Here is a 14,495-nt window from a genome sequence, read left to right on the forward strand (position 1 = left end):
AGTCTTATCTTCACCAAACTTGCATGGATGATGCGTCTGGACCTACTTATGGACTTGAAAATCTAATATGCTGGACGTGGTTTTTGGCTCAAGTGAGCTTTTCTGATCACATTTTGTCTGTCGTCCGTCTGTTTGTAAATTTTTCACATTTTTAACATCTTCTCAGGAACCACTGGGCCAATTTCAACCAAACTTATCACAAAGCAGCCTTAGGCTAAGGGAATTCAAACTTTTTTTTTCTTTTTTTTATTGTAAACAAAGGTTAAATATGTAAATCATTTTATGAAACATTAACTCTCTCACTTCTCACATACTCACATTTTCATCCCATATTGTAATATAAAATAAAGAGTAGGGTAGTTGCTTGTGATAGTTATGCCTATGCAGTAAAACTGCAATCCATGTGAAAAAAAAGACAAACAAACCAAAGAAAAAAAAAACAGAATATCAAAAAACAAAAAACATAAAAATATTAAATTGATGCATTATTGTACACATGTTAATTCTAAACTGCCAGATGATTAATAAAATCAATCCAACCATGCTTTTTCAAATTCATCAATTTCTGATTTCTGAATATAAATATACTTTTCAGTCTTGTATCTTTGATTTAAATAGTGTAAAAGCCCTAAAAAATGTGGCGTCTTACAAATCCAAAGTATTCTAGAGCTTTGTATTTAAAGGACCATGAAACAGAATCGAAGGCTTTCTCAAAGTCAATAAGAACTAAAAGACCTGGTATGTTTTCATTTTCAGTGAATGACATTAAATCATAAGTAATTCTAGTATTTTCTCCAATATATCTTCCTTTAAGAAAGCCTGTTTGTGTATCAGATATAATATAGTCTAGTGTAGTCTTTATTCGATAACTAATACATCCTGATATAAGCTTATAGAGAACATTCAGAAGAGTGATGGGTCTCCAGTTTTTCAAATACTGTCTTGGTTTGTCAACTTTTGGTAAACATGATATAATTCCCAATCTCTGGAAATAGGAAGTTCCTTTTTCAGAAAAATAAGGTTGATTGCATTTAAGATAAAAAGTGTTAGATCCTTCCAAGAGAATTTAAAGAATTCAACTGTAAAACCATCACTACCTGGTGATTTGTTATTTTTCATATTTTTAGAACCCCAAGAACTTCTTTTTCAGAGATTTCAGCTTCTAACGAGCAAGATATATCTGGTTCTAACTTAGGAATTTCTACTTTAATAATTTCTTCAAGGTTAATATTTATTAAATCTGAATCAGCACATGTATATAGATTTTCATAGAATTCTTTGACGCGATTCAATATATTCGATTGCTTGTATATAATTTCCCCTTCTTCAAGTTCTACTTTTTTGATAGTTTTGTTCAGAAAATTCCTAGACTCCAAATTTAGAAAATATTTTGTTGGTTTTTCTCCCTGCTCGATCCATCTTGCTCGAGATCTTATGAAATGGCATTGAAGTTTGTGTTTTCTTAAATTTTCAAGATTTGATTTTTTTGTTCTATTAGTTCAAAATTAATGTGTTCTTGAGATTCTAGGGATGTTATTTCATTAACTAGGGAGATTTCAATCTTCTCTCTTTCCTTTTTCTTATGAGATGAGTATGAAATAGAAAGACCCCTTATTTCCATGAGAAGCACCTCTAGGAATATACTGTCGTCTATATCCTTACTGAAAAATGTATGAATATCAGCATTGTATGCATACTGACTCTTTACTCTATCTATAGTTTCCTTAACCTTATCAATGAAAACCATGTCAGTCAGTAAACTATTATTAAATTTCCAAAGCCCCCTACCTCTTTCAAAAGGGTTAAACTTTAGTTCTAAAATAACAATAGAATGGTCAGATCTGTAGCCTGATTTAATATCAAAATTTTCTACTATATTAGACAGACTATTTGAAATCAAAATATAATCAAGGCGACTTTGCTTTAAAGATGTTTTTTTTCTCCATGTATATATTTTTTTTACCTGGGTTTAAGACCCTGTAGTAACCCACTATCTGCAAATCATCCATAATTTCTAAAAGTTTTTCTCTAGCCTTTGGATTGTTTATATACTTATATTTGTAGGTATCTATATCTGGATTGAGAACAAGATTGAAATCTCCAATTGATTGAACTATATACATTGTAGTTGAATCGCAGAGGTAGCTTCAGAAACAGAGCCTGATCTCAATTATCATAACAGTTAAAAAAACTTCCTACCCCACTTTAACTTGCTTGATCACAGGGGCCAAGCCCGTTTTAACATTTCAATGTAACCATAAATAAAGAAAGGGGTCGAACTCTGACCCAGATAAAAAAAACTACCAGCTCGCTTCAAAAGCCTAATAAATCAATTATTTTTTACAACACTTGCAATATGCGTGTATTTTTCAGAAAAATAATGTCTAAGATACACTCATGTCGAATTTCAAGTTGATGGGTCTTCAAATAGCGGAGATATACGTCATTATTCTCTCGAATTCGCCTGATTATTTTTACTCGGACATTTACCGGTCCAAGGCTCACGGTGGGATTTTGTCTCTGACAACAGCAGTATTGCAACAAGTCGAGAAACATTCGCACTAATCTTTTAAAATCTCACATCAAACGCACGCTACTTACATCCTTAAATTCCGATAAAATTCCGTAAATACTCTCCAAACTGAACTTTTATTCTGCAGCCACATTGACTTCTGACAGGGCCAGCCATTTTGACGTCTTCGAGAAATACTGATTCTGATTGAACCATCAGGAATATTAACCAATGAAATTGAGTTTAACATTTTCTATCACAATGGCCAGTCTGGTCAGAAGTTGATGTGGCTGCAGAATAAAAGTTACGTTTGGAGAGTATTAACGGAATTTTATCGGAATTTAAGGATGTAAGTAGGGGTGGGGGTGTTATATAGGAATAGAGAAAAATCTTCTGTCAGGTACAACAGCAAAAGGGGCTTGGTTGTCAAGATATTTTGATTTTGATATTGTAATGCTAATTTGATCACAGTTAAGGCTATTGTTGCTCTGTGTTCCCTTGGCCTCTTGTTAAATAATATAACAAGATTCCTATGATATAGTATTATATGATATGATACACTATTGTATTATATGATACAATATGATATTGAATCAAATTTTGATGAATATTATGATAAGATATTTTATCATTTGATATTGTTATATTGTTATATATGATATTGTATAATGTGATATGAAATTGTTTCGTGTGATATTAATATTTTATATATATATATATATATATATATATATATATATATATATATATATATATATATATATATATATATATATTCGCGAAGCGAGCTCTACCGGCAAGGCGTGTGTGAATAGAAAATTCGGACTGCACATTCATTCAACGGATTTTTTGGCGTCAGTAAATCGGACCAGTAATGCGTTGTTTTAATCGTCTCAGTAGTTCCCTGTAATCATGGTAATTTTTATCACTCCATGAAAACCAACGAGAAAAAAAAATAACGATGTATACGACATACAATGATACAGTCAATGACACCTCTAAAGTTCACCTCAGTACACTCAATCAAAAATAATCGAGTTACCTTACAATGGTTTACACATTGATTACCGTCTTCCTTTGAAGGCGGTATAAAGAGTTGAAATAATTTACAGTCACCGGGTTGTGCACTTCCTTTCCTTTGTGATTGGTAAGAAATACATGTGAAAATTTACATTTATTTCATTGGTTGAAATACTGTTCGGCGTAAGGGAGATAATTTTCTGATTATCTTTTTCATTTACGACTTAACAAATTTCGTAGATTTCAAATCTTAAACAGTTAGAAAACGAAAAAGCAATACAATTAAATTACTATGGATGAAATTCAGCCTTTGGTTTTCAGGTCCAACTAGTTAAAAGTAACATTCTATAATGTCTAATGAAATTATTTGTTTTTCTTTTAGCATTGTTTATTCAAATATGTATACGAAATAAAAAAAAATGATGCGATGTGCCTAATATCGGTAACGTTATATGCAACTTAGATAGATAAATGCAGTGGTATAACTTTGATTTTATCAAAATAATACGAGTCTACGACTCTACCTAAGATCTATTTCACCCTATAGTCGATCTTAACTTACAAGCTTGGGTGCGCAGTTCTCAATTTTAGACACGCAGGCTTAAAAGACACATAATGACATAAAAATGTTCCACTCGCCATGCTATGTAGAGGAAGGTGACAATTATATAAAAAAGAATTAAACTGTCTTTGATAACTAATTGCTGTTTAGGGTTTGTTCTAAAGACGGTAAGCTTTGTTAAAAAAACTAAACTTGTCCGATAGATTTCTTCGGCATCAGTAAATTTTGACCCACAATTCATAGTACCAATGGTTTCCAGCCTCACGTTCTCGCGAAAGTCAAAGTAAAACTTTTGAGAAGCATATAAGATGTGTAATTTTTAAGAACATCATGCTTTTTAAGTAAATAAAACAGTGTAGTTCGCGTACTTTTATTTCTATGGGGAGTTTTAAAGAGTCAGACGACACTTAGCCAATGTGAACTTTAACGTCACAAGAAGGGGAAATTACTCTAACTGAAGTTATTGTTAATCTGCTGAAAATCCTCTCAAAATCTTGCAAAGCTTAAGAATGAGGACATTTCTTCAGATATAGGAAACAGTTGTAACTTGCACTCAATTACGGAAACGTTAATTTCCATTAACGTACACGTTGCATTGTTTTTTAAGGGGGTGGTTGGGTGGATGACAGCCTCATCCAAAACATCTTTACAAGCAAAGAGAAAAAAAAAGGTTAATTCTCAAAATCATGAAAATTCAAATCCTTCAGCTCTTTTACAGTTCAATTATTTATTTATTTTTATTTCCATTTATTACATGCTCCCAATCCCAAGATGGGGCAACTCCATTTTTTTGTATAATATAATAAGAATTTTTTTTTTTAATTAAAAATTAATTTTTTTTTAAAGTGGAGGGGGCAACTCCATGATAAACCAGTTTTCTATGGGTAAATTGAAAAAATAATAAATTTTTTTTAACATAGGGAAGGGGGCTCTATGATAAGTCAATTTTTGTATGTAAGTTTAAGAAAAAAATGTCCGCTGCTAAATAAAAAAAAAGGGATGAACTGACGTACGTTACAATCACTTTAGAGGAGGAGATAGAGTGCAATGAACATTTATATTAAAATCTTTATTACTCAACAACACTGTATCTGAGATTAAAGTATTGTTTTACTTATAAATAATTTAATTCTGGTTGTAACGCGCTTTCTGATTGGCTAAAAAATTTATATCGTATAAAGAATGTTGCCTACGTCATAGTAAGACTAACGTCAAAAACGTATCAATACGCCTGACGTTACGTTTGAATTTTGTACAAATTTACGTCATGTTAAAGGTCAAATGACCGTTTTTATCTACAATGAAGAGTACAAAATTTAAATTATAAGCATTGAATTCAATATTTATTAGTTTTATACGATATAAAATGGTTTGAAACAGTTTACGCTTTTTTTATGAACAGCGTTGCGGTTTATAAAGCGTAAACTGTCCCAAACCGTTTTATATCGTATAAAACAAATAAATATTGAATTCATTCACGCTTTTTTATAAACCGCTTGGCGTTTTATAAAGCGTAAACTGCCCCAAACCATTTTATATCGTATAAAACAAATAAATATTGAATTCATTCCTTAAAAAAAATAAATTATAACAAATCTTATAAACTATGAATAATGAAAATTTACTGAAAAATATGTATGTTTTATTTTATTTTGCAATCAAATTCATTTACGATGTTAATTTTATTTTTATTGATTTATCATAATTCATTGTTTGATCACATGTTGTGCTCGGCTCAACGGTCGCACCGTTGACGCATGAGGTCGGTTCATCCCCTTTTTTTGCAGTAGACATTTTTTCTTAAACTTGCATATAAAAATTGAATCATTATAGAGCACCCCCCCCCCCTTGTTAAAAAAAATATTTTTTTTTCAATTTACACATAGAAAATCGACTTATCATGGATTTCCCCCCTCCACTTTTTAAAAAAAATAATTTTTAATTTTTTCCTTAATTTACGCTTAAAAATATTTGCTTACCATATTAAAAGAACATGGAATTGCGCCCCCCCCCCCCTTGGAATTTGTCGCATGTATAAAATGAAAGTGAAAATAAAGAAACCATTGAACTGCTAAAGACCTGAAGCAAAGGCGTCGGAACCGGGGGGGGGGGGGGGGCACATAGCAGAATGAAGGGTTCAGCCCCCCCCCCCCCCCCCCCACTTTTTTTCGCAGGAAACATAATTGTTCCGTAATGTACGTTTGCAAGATTGAGAAGTTGGAGTCAAAGGCATACTAGCCCCCCCCCTCCCAGTTATTTTTATACCCCCGCTCCGAAGGAGAGGGGGTATACTGTTTTACCCTTGTGTGTCTGTCTGTCCGTCTGTCCGTCCGTAACAAAAATTTCTGTCACATTTATCTCAGCAACTATTTATCGCAGATGCTTGAAATTTTAACACAGTGTTTGTTAAGGCATGCAATATCGTGGGATATATTTTTGTACCAATCGGACGTCAACTTCCTGTTAAATGACGACTTTGCTTATTTTTTAACCAAAATTTTCAAACAAATTTTCGTCAAAGATTTCTCAGCAACTATTTATTGCAGATGCTTGAAATTTTAACACAGTGTTTGTTTAGGCATGCCATATCGTGGGATATATTTTTGTACCAATCAGACGTCAACTTCCTGTTAAATGACGACTTTGCTTATTTTTTAGCCAAAATTTTCAAACAAATTTTCGTCAAAGATTTCTCAGCAACTGTTTATTGCAGATGCTTGAAATTTTAACACAATATTTGTATAGGCATGCCATATCGTGGTATATATTTTTGTACCTATCGGGTGTCAACTTCCTGTTAAATGACGACTTTGTTTATTTTTAGCCAACATTTTCAAACAAATTTTCGTCAAAGATTTCTCAGCAGCTATTTATCGCAGATGCTTGAAATTTTAACACACTATTTGTTTTGGCATGCCATATTGTGGGATATATTTTTGTATCAATCGGACGTCAACTTCCTGTTAAATAATGACTTTGTTTATTTTTTGCCAAAATTTTCAAACAAATTTTCGTCAAAGATTTCTCGGCAGCTATTTATCGGAGATGCTTGAAATTTTTACACAGTGTTTGTTTAGGCATGCTATATTGTGGGATATATTTCTGTACCAATCGGATGCCAGCTTTCTGTTAAATGTCGACTTTGCTTATTTTGCATATTCACATCAGAGCGGGGGTATCACTAGTGAGCATTGGCTCACAGATATCTTGTTCCCTTATTGTGACGTCAAAGTTCACGGTTAAGTGCCGTCTGACTCTTTTAAACTCCCCTGAGAAATCTAAGTACGCGAACTACACTGTTTTATTTACTTAATAAGCATTATGTTCTTAAAAATTACACATCTTATATGCTTCTCAAAATTTTCACTTTGATTATCGCGAGAACGTGAGGTTGGAAACCATTGGTACTATGAATTGTGGGTCAAAATTTACTGACGCCGAAGAAATCTATCGGATCAATGTGTAAACCATTGTGACGTAACTCGATTATTTTTTATTGAGAGTTTACTGATGTGAACTTTAGAGGTAACAGAGACTGGATGTCGTATACATCGTTATTGCTTTTATATTGTCTCGTGAGAGTGTGAAGTGATAAAAATTGCCATGAGTATAGGGAACTAATGGGACGATTAAAACAATGCATTACTGGTCCGATTTACTGACGCCAAAAAATATCTATTGAATGAATGTGCAACTAGTCCAAATTTTCTATTCACACACGCCTTGCCGGAAGAGCTCGCTTCGCACCGGCGCTGCGCGCCGGCGAGCTGCACTCGCTATAATTATTGTATCATTATATATTATAGAATTATATTGTTTCATGATTTATCATATGATACAATATTGCATAGAATCTTTTTTTTATATTTAGTGTACTGATAAACATTGTATCTGAAAACACCTTATGAAATGAACAGTATCTATAAATATCCAAAATCATTAACTATGATTTTCATATAATATGATAAAGGTGGTTTTAAAAATGTGATGCCTTATAAAGGTGAAGCCTCGTGTCGGTTAGCTTTGTAATCTGTGAGTACCAATGTTTTATTCAGGATATACATGTTATCTACTACAATGTCCAGATATTTGGTATTATGACTCCTTTAAGCTGATTTTATCATTCCTATTGGTATTAAATATTCTTTTTAATTGCCAGCTAGTTTACCCTCCCTTTATATATTTTACATTAATGATAAACACATTAAAAACTTTGCATTTAATTTGTTCACCTTTTAAACACTTTTTATTTGTAGTCGGCAGAAAAAGCTCTGACAGCATGGCAATACAACGAAGATACTAATAGAGTAAATCGCTCTGAAGACCTTTCACGTCTTCCTAAATCATGCCCTGAAGAACTGCGATGCCTGGCTAGGGAGCTGCATACTTTGACCCAAGGACCAAAGAGGATGAGGTATCCAGAGGGCGGTCATCAACCATCAAAGGCCTATACCAGAGCCCAAGCCAGCAAAGCCAGGGAACTAGCCAACCAGATTATTGAAAAAGTAGATGAGTGTCTATGATATAGTTCAGTATTGACTCTTTAAAAGGAGAGAAGAAACAACACATTATTGTGTAAGAATGGAAGTACACAGTTTTGATGAATGGGAGACTTGAAGTATTACCGAAAATACACTATAATATTTGTATGATTTGGTTTTGCATACATTTAATAAGTTTAATGTATGTATAAGTGTTTAGTTTTGTATTTTTGATATATTATTTTGTATATACGTTGTTTTATAAAAATGTTATTATATTTAAGGCGACCCTGTCTTAGATAAGCTTGCAACTGGCTATAAAAGCATCATACTACTGTAGCAATAAATCCATGTGACTATGTTTAGTTTTGTATTATGCTTAATTTTAGATTGTTAGATTCCTTCAGATCATATGATGGGTTGAATGGTGTATATTTTCATTATTATTTCATTTTTTTTAATGTTGTAAATATGAAATTAATGTACATCAATATAGATTCACGTTTGGAAGTATGTTGCAATCATTCAATCAAATTGTGTATCAGGAAATGTACATTTGGTGACAAAGTTTTTGAATGCATAATGATTTTTTTTAATTTACTTGTATGGAAGCTATGTCTACAATCTCTTTTTCTTTAGCTGTGTAATTGCAAAACTTATATGTGATTATGATCCATTTGCATGCAAACATACACATATCGAATTTTCTTTTAACTAACTATAAATGATTACCAGTTAATATATGTAAATTTGTATGTATACAATTGTGACATTTAAAATTACATGTTCTCACGTATTCGTTTACTGGAAAGTGTTATATGTGGTGGTCCAGTTATATGTTTTGTTAACTATATAAAATTGCAAAGAACTATTATACCAGATTAAGCATGTAGGCATATACTGGTGTTAGACATGTTTAAATTATTATAAAATGTCTTTGTAAAATTCAAAATAAAATATTGTTGAGATACTATATATATCCAGCTGCAGTATATTTTGATCAAGATTTACATTTTGTTTCTTAATGAATTTGGCTATACAGGAATACTAGTATTTTATAGATAATTCAAGGGGTCTAAGGGCCTTGATGCTCATCTGAGTATGATGCAACGCTCTGTTAAGGATTCATGGAATTTTAATTATATAATTATATGATAGTGTAAAATATACTTATTAAAATATAAAATACTAGACTTTGACCTGTGCGTGCACGGTTTGACATTTACGAAATATATACATCGACACACCGTAGTATTGACATTTACGTAACAAAGCTATAAGCTTACAATAATGCTGTTAGTTTCACTACACTTTCCTTAGTTTGAATAATCTAACCGTATCTCGGCAAAGGCCCTCACCATAGTTAGAATGCCTCCCATATACCCGTAATGTAGCAGAAAATTGCAGAATCGCTCCGGAACGATTTTGGAGAAAATTAAGTTGCCTTGAAAATAACAGTCAAATTCATCATCATAAACTTTTTTGAGACTGTAAATACCTTTCATCTAAAAAAATTAATCCATATAACGGAAGAATTCAACACTTTTTCCACCAACGTACACGTATTTTCTTTGCTACAGAGACAATACACGGAACGCATTCTATCGTAACACCAGGGACGTATATACTAAGTAGTATATACGTCCCTGGTAAAACTGGGTCTGTAGGACATTATTCATTTTTACGATAAAATATATTCCATCTTCATTCTCCTAAGAAATATAATGTGAATATTTTTTTTTTAAATGTAATCAAATATTTTTGTCATCACGAAGACAAAAGTAAGTACTTAGTTGATATGTATACTTGTTATTTTATACTTTCTCTCATAAAAAATCATTAATATACATAGCAAATTTCCAATGAAAATTTACCCGTATTTGTATTATCATTTCTGAGTGAAACAAAAAATAAAGATCCCGTTAGCGTGAATGTATTGCGCAAGCGCACGATTGTAAAATAAAAAAAATTCCAGATGATTTCCGGAATTTTTTGAGGATTTTACGTTGATTATTAATAAGCGAAGTTTAACTGAGAAAAAATAAAAACAAATTGGTAATCTTTCGTTTAGAATATATAAAACAAAAGACAGTATTCTTCCGATTTATCGGTATTAAAGACCAAAAATTCGAGTCTATTATTTTAATATAATAGTATAGATGTTGTTCAAAACCAAGACTTATCTGAGATGATAAATTATCAAGAAAAAGAATTGCTACATTTGTACGGTATTCAGTTTTCAAAATGTTTGTTTAATGATTGCATTCAACGAAAGGAAATGGTAATCACATGATTAAATATGATTGAGTATACATGTAGTTAGTTCTCTTTTCACAACAATGTCTTTTACAAAAAATCCTTTATTGATTGATGGCATATGGCTGTTTCAAATGCGGATTTACTTTAAACTCGTATCAAAAATTCAAAGAGACTCTATTAGTTGCATAGATCTGAAATCAACTGATCTCCCAGTTCAATACGAAATCTACACATTCAGACAATTAAAATAGTTTATAGCAAATATATAAGTATATAGTAATAATTACATGAACAGTCAATGTTTCAGTTTTATATATTAAAAAAAAGGCAAATGCAGGTATAGTATTTGTGAAAGATCTTAACAGATTCAACACTTATTTTATAAAAGCCTTAGAATAACATCACTTGCAAAGTCAGATATTCATTGCTGTAAAATATCCATTTCTTCTAATGGGGTTTGAAGTCTGATTTCTTTCTCAGCCATTAGGTCTGTAATTTCCTCCAGTTTAGAATCTTTGATACAAAGTCTCAGTATTCTAGAAGAATCATTAAAGTACAAATCAATCGAAAACTTTTATACATAGAAGAATGTCTTTCTGTAAAAAAAAAAATGTACTTTATAAAATAGAGATGGGATCTTCTGGATAATGCAAGAGTTTCCATACATATTTTTGAGCATTTTATAATTTACATAGCTTTTTCATTTAAAGGTTTGAACTAAGTCGTAAAATTAAAATGACCCTACACCTTTGAGAAAAGGGGCATCTATACTATTTTAATTTGTCAGTTCATTTAATTGAACCAATAATATTTACATTCACTTATGTCTGTAACGTTCAATGTTCAATAACACGTCAATCATGATCACGGCGAGTGAGCAGAAGTAAACATAAATGAATATGTTATTGTAAGTCCCCTACCGGTTTTCACCGGAGGGGACTATAGCTTTCCTCTGCGTCCGTCCGTCCGTCTGTCTGTCCGTCCGTCTATCTGTCCCACTTCGGTTTTCCACACTTTTTTTCTTTATGCGTTTGAGGAATAATATGAAAATTGCTGAATAGCTTCAAAATGTCAAACTACAGATCAAGTTTACACTTTTGTAGCGCCTGGTTGTCATATTTTCGAGAAAATTAATTTTTTATATTCCAATTTTTTAATTTTTGTATCAATACAATCGGGTTCGTTATCGGGTTGGTCTGTTGAGACGATAGGAAATGATACTCTGCATAACAGTGCATTGTTTTCACAAATTTCTACAAACCGGTAGAAGACGTGTATTGCTTATGCAATACTCTCAGAATGCTTGTTAGATTTAATGATGCTTTCGAATAAATCTTACGAATTTGATATTTACATTTGAAAATAATCGTTAAATCATATCTTTTTTTATTATTATAAAAAGGGTTTTCCTGGCAAAGTTTCATTTACTATCTGTTTAGCTGCAGAGGCGCGCACTAAATGGCATGCGATGTGGCTGTTCCATCTGTTATTTATACCCCTGACAAAGAGCATGTATAATTGCTTTAAAGCGACGATACAAAAATAGTTCATACCAAATAAATATCAAGCAAAAAATAAATTTATATAATTACGCATTGAATGTTCATTTTTGGATATTATTGGGCCTATAACACACCAGGCTGTGCAGTCAAATTAGCGTTGCGCTCGGTACGCATGCGTGAAGAAGGATGGCAGGTTTGAATTTTAAGAGTTTGATCCTCTGGTATAGTTTTCTTTTTATTATTTCTTCATTATCATTTGGCCACTAGAACATATCATTACCTAATCAAGGAAATTTTGTTTTATTACAGATTAAACATATTCATTTATTACCTAATCAAAGGGATTTTGTTGTTTTATTACAAATTAAATATTTGCGTCTATTTTGAACTGCCGGTCAAAAGACTGCGATCTATTTGACCGGCAACGTATTTCAGAACGCATGTATGTTAATGTTTCATACTGTGAATGTATATTCTTTTACATAGACGCTGTTTTTAGTAATTGGTGAAACCAAATTCAGTGTTATCAAAATGGAGTATCAAATAATCAACAGTTTTAAAGCCTCATTTAAGGTAAAAGACTTTTTAAATCTAATGGGTTGAAGACTCAATCTCTGTGTAAACTGATATTAAATTGAGAATTGTAATGCATGCAACAGGTTTTACAAGATAAAAATTCTTGTTTTCACATTCACACAAGACGTGATACACATAATAAAAAGGACATGTACTTGATATCTATACTCTGTCCCAAGATATTTTGGATTCACATTTGGCTTAATTGCTTGATATTTATAAATACCTCAGGATTCAAACGATGTTCATTCAAAAGTATGAAAAATTTCCAAGATTTCTCAGTCAAAACGCCCCTCTTAGCTTATCAGGTTTCAATACAATGCTAAAAAATGTGATGTCTACGGAGATTTTGTATTGCAGCAAGCCCGGATGATAACGTTGAAATATTGCGCGATGTATTCCGAGTGTATTCCGAATGGAGAAAAGATGTAAACATTCCCCATTATAAATCTCCGTAAGGAATCTGTTTTCGTTCCTGTGAATTTTTCCGAGTGAAAGATGATAATGTGTCAATGAAATTATCTTAAAAAATATCCCTTTCAACTATTTCAATTGCACTTCTTTCACAGGTAAGTGTATTTTTATTAAAATTCGTCCAAATGTGCTGCATAAATATCTTGGGACAGACTATAATACAGGCTCGTTGCATCGGGGGCTGCCCCCACTTTTTTAAAAACATGTAAAAATGGAATGGAAAAATACGGGGGAGTCCTCCCCCCCCCCCCTCCCCAACCAATCAAACTATAAAAAAAGACTTTTACGATACGCTATACAATATGGTAGAGGAGCGGATTTTAATCAGTATTTTACAAGCCTAATCTTAATTAGATCCCCCGAACACTTTCAAAAAACGAGGTTACGTTCCAACGATTCGGCATAATACTTCCGTACTTGATGAATATCATAAAATCTGCACGTGTAGCAGAATTCAAGAGTACACTGATAATCATATCATGGTGAAAGATAACATGCAAGCCGGTCAAACACTGGTTACATTAAAATTAAAGTCTGTGTTTGCATATCATTTTTCAAAAGAACGTTTTGGTAAAACCATATCTACTTTCGATATAAATTCTCAGTATGACTTAAAGTAAGTAAAACTACCGACATTGAAATCGTTGTCGTCATTCTAGATCGTGCATTCACAAGGTAAGGTTGAATTTTTTTTTCAATTTGCGCTTCACTGAATTACAGATACATAACGCCGTATATATAAAAGGTAAGAATTAATCACATCGTTGATCGCAGAGAATAATTAACATGTGATAGGGAGAAAATAAAAAAAAAACTATAAGCCTATGACATAATGTAAATGCATGAGGGCTGTTTTGTGTATAAAATCAAATAAAGAATTAAACAGCCGCACGTAGTCCGAAATATCTGACGTTTTCCTGGCTTTTTTAACGATTTTAATATTTACTTGCCAGGAAAACGTCAGATGTTTCGGACTAAGCCGCACGTAGCAATGGAAGGGGGGGGGGGGGGGTGCTGACCACCTGGCTGTTTTATAACCACCACCACCAACCAACCAACCAACCCCCCCCCCCCCCAATCATTTTAGAACAGTTATTAAAAAATCATCT

General features: G+C 32.3%; 2 protein-coding genes across 4 annotated transcripts in view; both read left to right on the forward strand.

Annotated features, from left to right (window-relative positions):
- The window catches only part of LOC136269545 (sacsin-like), a 46,893-nt gene extending 37,356 nt beyond the window's left edge, over positions 1–9,537 (forward strand). For all 3 annotated transcript variants that reach the window (XR_010714969.1, XM_066088637.1, XM_066088636.1), the window contains one exon: positions 8,351–9,537. Coding sequence is in view for 2 of the 3 variants with exons in the window: in XM_066088636.1 (XP_065944708.1) it covers positions 8,351–8,617 (267 nt within the window). In the remaining variant the exon portion in view is untranslated. The remainder of the gene's footprint in view (positions 1–8,350) is intronic.
- A 4,398-nt stretch (positions 9,538–13,935) lies between these two features.
- Positions 13,936–14,495, forward strand: part of LOC136269516 (sacsin-like) — a 35,927-nt gene continuing 35,367 nt past the window's right edge. Inside the window, exon 1 of the mRNA XM_066088641.1 lies at positions 13,936–14,061. The gene's annotated coding sequence lies outside the window, so the exon portion shown is untranslated. The remainder of the gene's footprint in view (positions 14,062–14,495) is intronic.

This window comes from Magallana gigas, chromosome 6, assembly GCF_963853765.1.
Source record: "Magallana gigas chromosome 6, xbMagGiga1.1, whole genome shotgun sequence".
NCBI classification, from domain to species: domain Eukaryota; kingdom Metazoa; phylum Mollusca; class Bivalvia; order Ostreida; family Ostreidae; genus Magallana; species Magallana gigas.